This window comes from Aplysia californica, unplaced genomic scaffold, assembly GCF_000002075.1.
Source record: "Aplysia californica isolate F4 #8 unplaced genomic scaffold, AplCal3.0 scaffold00303, whole genome shotgun sequence".
In the NCBI taxonomy this organism is placed as follows: domain Eukaryota; kingdom Metazoa; phylum Mollusca; class Gastropoda; order Aplysiida; family Aplysiidae; genus Aplysia; species Aplysia californica.
In genome coordinates this window covers 385,319-390,781 of record NW_004797573.1, presented here as the reverse complement: position 1 = coordinate 390,781, position 5,463 = coordinate 385,319, and the positions used below count along the sequence as shown (strand labels likewise).

The 5,463-nt window shown below is 41.0% G+C and overlaps 1 protein-coding gene across 1 annotated transcript in view; it reads left to right on the top strand.

Moving 5' to 3' along the window:
* The window catches only part of LOC101851962, a gene marked incomplete in the record, with an annotated part of 55,094 nt that extends 50,507 nt beyond the window's left edge, over nucleotides 1-4,587 (top strand). Inside the window, 2 exon segments of the mRNA XM_005101895.3 lie at nucleotides 442-508; nucleotides 2,459-4,587. Of these exon segments, the coding sequence (XP_005101952.2) occupies nucleotides 442-508; nucleotides 2,459-4,008 (1,617 nt within the window).
* Between the last annotated feature and the right edge of the window lie 876 nt (nucleotides 4,588-5,463).

Sequence of the window (5,463 nt, the reverse complement as noted above, 5' to 3'; positions counted from 1 at the left end):
TCTCTCTCTCTCTCTCTCTCGCTCTCTCTCTCTCGCTCGCTCTCTCTCACACACACACACACACTCACACACACATACTCACACACACAAACACACACACACTCACACACACTCACACACAGCATAAAGGTCTCCTAACCTCTGCGCTGTTTGCTGGGTTGTTGTATCCTTTTTTTGACAATTGACTTATCAAAATACAACTACATGAATGTATTAAGACTGATGGTTTTGTTTACCTTGATGAAAGCCAGCGATATCACTCAGTATGTAGGATAAAACTTAAGGCTTCGTGTACGCGCGCCCATGTGGGGGGGTGTGTGTGTGTGTGTGTGTGTGTGTGTGTGTGTATGTGTGTGAAGAATCTTTACTTTATTACATTTTATTTTTCTGGGTGTTTTTCTCGTTGACCACATACACCTTGTGCACTGCATCTCTCTACAGAAAATGCTGTCTCACAAAATCAAAGAACTTCATCGGTTAGAGGAGGAAGAAAGAAGGATAAATAAAGGTAAGTCATTGGTGGCATCGTCTTTACCCTCATTGAAAATAAAAAGAGGTGTAAAATAGGATAGTCTTGGAAAAAGTTTGGTCAGCATAATGTAAACAATACAAATAAAAAGAAATGTGATTCTGAAATAACTCGAAGGATCGTCTGAAAGGCTTCCTGAGAAGCAAGTGATATGAAAGCTTAGGGGAACGTTATACATATATAGGTCTACAAATGAAAGGGTTTCACAAAGGAGGTCTAAAATCTACCAGAAAATCCAGTCCATGGCCCAGTGTCAGCCACATCAAAAGATTATTAATCCAATACTATCCCCATAAAAAAGTAAAGTTGTTCCCGCATCCGATCCGGACATTGGGGATTGCCTTGTTAGTGAGACAACTTCCTGGGCCTTCGGCATATTGTGGTAGGGTGGCCAGTTCCTTTCCGCACTGCCTTTACTTCCCCAACTCGAAGTCAGGTACCCATTATGATTATTGCTGGGTGGGCAAGAAGGGGCGGAAAAAATCTGTGTCCGAACCAAGGCTCGAACGCGGACTTTCCGCTTTGGAGACAAGCGCACCATCCCTATGACATCAAAAAATCTCCCTGTCACTGCATATAAGGACTTCTGCCGCCTAAGGGGCAAGGGCAATTCCTCTTAGCTGACAGGTTGATTGGTGATAAATTGCTTTAGCATTTGGGGAAAAAAACATAAACGTTAATTTGACCCAAGGGGCCCACTCCCACCTCCCTAAAAACGATTTTAAAGTTTCTGTAGTGTGTGATGTCACAGCAAGCCATAATTCCCCCCCACTGAGAGTGGAGAGTCTGGGTGTGCACAGTAGGTTAATCAAGTTCCGAATGGAGAGTGAAAGTTTACTTTTGCTGTCCAAAAGATGGGACTGATTGAGGCGACTTTTGACAGTTGGGAGAAGGAGGGGGAGAGAGAGGGAGAGAGTAAAATTTATTCTTGTTAGAAGACTGTGCTAAATTTTAAAAAACAACTTTTATACATAATTGCGGGCACATACACACACACACACCCACACACACCCACACACACACACACACTCACCACAAAAACACACATATTGTAGGCGGATTTTAAGGGGCAAGACTTAAACTCCTGCTTGTAAACTTCCCTGATAATTCTGTAATCAAATTTGATTGCACCAGCGACACCCAAAAGAAGATGCCAAGATTTGTTTTTGGTGTATTTGGGGTGCAAGTGAGAACAAGTGACTTCAGGCTCCTGGGTAATCTTTTACAATGCAACATTGTCACGATGCTTTCAAACAGAGAAAGTCGCAAAAGGACCAATGAAGAGGCCAGCTTTTTTAAGACAATCGGATATTTTGACCTCACTAGAGGAACAATTGTGATTGAACCAATTGAAAAACAATTTAGCCCAGATTTTGTGTTGATCATAGATGTTTTGTGGTTTAGGTGGCTTTTTTGTGATGGATGTTTACAAACAGTTGTTTTTATGTGGTTTGCAGAAAAGCAGGTATTTGCTTTCGAGTTTGCTCTCTCTGTTCAACTCGGATGAATGAAAGTTTTTGCAGTGTTTCCTATGTAGATGGTTTTCTGTGAATTCATCTTTTCTTGCTTTAAACTCTTGTTCTCCTTCGGGACCAGATAGAGCGGAGTCTGAGCACACCTTTGTATTGCAGACTGCTGAGTGAAGCACATTCATGCTTTGGATGGTTGGTGGGGGGGGGGGGGGGGAGATGGCGTCTGGAGTCAATTGGCTTTAGGTAGAAGTCTGTCTCCGTGATATTAATTAGAAGGCTAATGGAAAGGTTGGGAAAAGAGTGGTTTTCCTGGGTTTGAATATATATGAATCTGTCTACAATTAATCTGTTCACCCGGTGCTTAAGTCTCAGTTCACTTCATGGCGTCTGTCTTTCAAACCTTTACTAATAAGCAAATACATGTATATATATTATATATATCTTTTCGACTTTACAGGCATCCCTCTGTCCCGTACGGAAATTCTGAGAAGATCAACTTGTAGCTCAACGTCCAGTGAGTGGGACATTTACAGTGAGCTCACTTCCCCTGCTGCCATCGACAACGTGCCCGCCAATCAGTTTGTGTTCAAAGAGAACCTCCACCTCTCTGTGAGTGATGTATCATCGGGAAGCCCACCACCAGTAGTAAAGAATACAGCTTTCACGTCGGGCGAGATGCAGGATTCCAACGGTGTTCCAGAAACTGGACCCATTCCTTCCCCTGCTGTTCTACAACTAAAAGAAGAAAATGGAGACCCGCAAGATTTTGTGCTTTCAGAGAACAGTGAGAACTCGCAGAGCTCTGAAACAGGTTACAGAGAACTCTACAATATTACTCGATGTGCTCAGTGCATCAATGATGTGTCTCGCTGTACCCATAAACGTGAAAGTATCTCCGTCAACATGGATGAAAAAGTGGATTCCGCTGACAGTTTGACTAATCTTGTCAAAAAATCAGGAAAAGAGTTGAAAAAAGTGGGACTGTCAGACAAGTACTTAAAGTCTTCTCCAATCGGGGAAAAATCGGATGAGCGATTTCCGAAGAGGATGAATGCTTTTTACATCGAGTCTGATAGTGAGGAGTCTCAAATCAGTGCTAGTGACCTTGACCGAAGTCGGCCAGGACAAATGAGCTTCAGCAGCGGCACCAGCATCAGTGCAGCCAGCAGTATCAGTGGCATCAGTGTGCGCAGCAGTGGCAGCTCTGCAACCAGTAGCAGCGTGGATAGTTCTACACTGTTTGGTGGTTCGAAGGTGGGCCGTGCAGGGACCTTGATTGACACAGACAGCAACTCTGAGCACAGACACAAAGAAAACAACAGTGATGAAAAAAGTTATAGTCTCATTGTGTATCCTAATTCTGGTGACAGTGGACTTGTTGATGGCGAGGACAAACATGTCAATGGTGATGGGTGGCATGAACTTTGTAGTGAAAATAAAAGTGATATTGCTCAAGATAGAAGTGGCTCTCAGACTTTAAATAGTGCGTCTAGGGGAGGACCTCAAAGTAATATTTCAGATTCTGAATGTGTTCCAAAAGCAGAAGATTCAGACATTCGAACAGTTCAGCATGAACAGTTAGCCAGCCTTAGTCAGTCTCATGAGAAACATAGTGCCGATGAAAATGAGATCAGCCAGTCTGCAGCAACTTCTAATAAAACAGTAACAATTCTATTGGAAAGGGAGAAAGTGACAGAGACTGCTGGACTTAGTTTGAATGAAGAGAAAATTATAGTGACACAGGATAAGAAGATCATCTCCGACCCGTGTGAAAAAGATACAGAAAGTGGACAGTGCGAGGAGCAGATAGAAAAGGGGTCTGTAGTTTGCCCTGATGAGGGACAGCTCTGTCCCCAAACAGAGGATGATTACACAGACAAAAACCAGGGCATTGAACACATTGAGAAAGATTCACAAGGACAAGTTTCCTCAAAATCCACTAGTTCAAGAAGACGCTTCATGTATGGTATACTGGTTAATGATGAGGATCAATCAACAAGTCTTTGAATAAAAGTGAATCCCAAACTCAAAAACATTATAGTCCACTTAGGAAGCAAGCATGCTGCTGCTTGAGTATAGCCTGTGGTCTTCTTTCTTTCTAACTCGCAGAGTATAGAAGTATTTCTAAGTCCCGTAGCATAATGTGATGTATACAGATCCTTCTGTGGTGACCCAAAAGTGGATTATGATATTGCGATACTGTTCTGAAGCCAAAATGTGCTTTGGGAAGAACTGAAGTTGCCTAAATGTTCATTCTGCGATGTTGCATTTTTTGTGAAGCTCATGGGAGTCTCGCCCAGTGGCTGGATTTGTAATGTGGGTTTAGGTTAGTTATACTACCCCAAAACCTGCATCTTGATTTGTAAATGTGAGACATGGTCACTGAAGGTTTTGTGTTTTGATTTGAAATAGTAGTCAACCTCATCGTGTGATGGCATTTCAAACTGCTGTGGTGAAGATTATTAATAACAGACTGAGCCTGAATTGTTATGATCTATATGATTGGGGATTCCTGTTCGCTTTCATCCATACAGCTTTGAATCTATATATGTATACTGATCAGCGGATGCTCACATTTAAAAAAAAGTAAAATAGGAAACCAATGGCTCTATTCTTAGGTATTTATTATAATACATAATGGTCAAAACCGACAATTTTATAAATTCGTAATTCATTTCGAAATCATGAATATCTGACTCAATCATTTACTTTAAAATATTGAATGCTACCTTTGATTAAATTTTGAGGTTTGAAGAGTATATTATGATTACTTCTAAAAGATGAGGCAAAGGTTGTGCCACCAGGATTATATTGTTGTGGAATCCGTCTGGGCAGCGTCTCTCAAATTACTATGAATAAATACATTTCCTCTGTCTTTGTTTCACATAATTGATGCTGTGGCCATTCTCAATATCAAACTATATTTTAGAACAATTTGTTTTTTTCTGTGCAAAGCTCAACAATATTTCACTTGAGCATAAAATCATTTGTGTCCTTTTATCTGTGATATAGTCACTGGAACAAGCTCCAATTCTCACTTGGAGGGCACCAAAGATAGGTCCTACTACTTTTTCCCTTTGTTGTTCCTATCTCAGTATCTGTCTGTCTTGCTTTTTCAATGCTCTAGACAGCCATTATATGTGTTGATGTGCTTCTCTTAACTCATGGAAGTTCCCGCTTGTAGTATGTAATGCTACATATGGTATGCTATTTGTCATAACACTCATTTCACTGTGCTATCTGTTATGTATGTTTTATTGTAACTTGTTTCAAAATCGTTCATTTCAATGTACAGGGCGTGCTGTTTGTGTTGAATTTTGTTCTACAAGGGCTGTCCGAAAAGTGAAGTGAAATGGTCTGTGAATAAATATTTTAAATATCTTCAGCAAACTTCCACATTATGCGATTACCTCAATCAGCTACTACTTCTCAAAGAAGTTATGAAGATGATTTATATCCCCC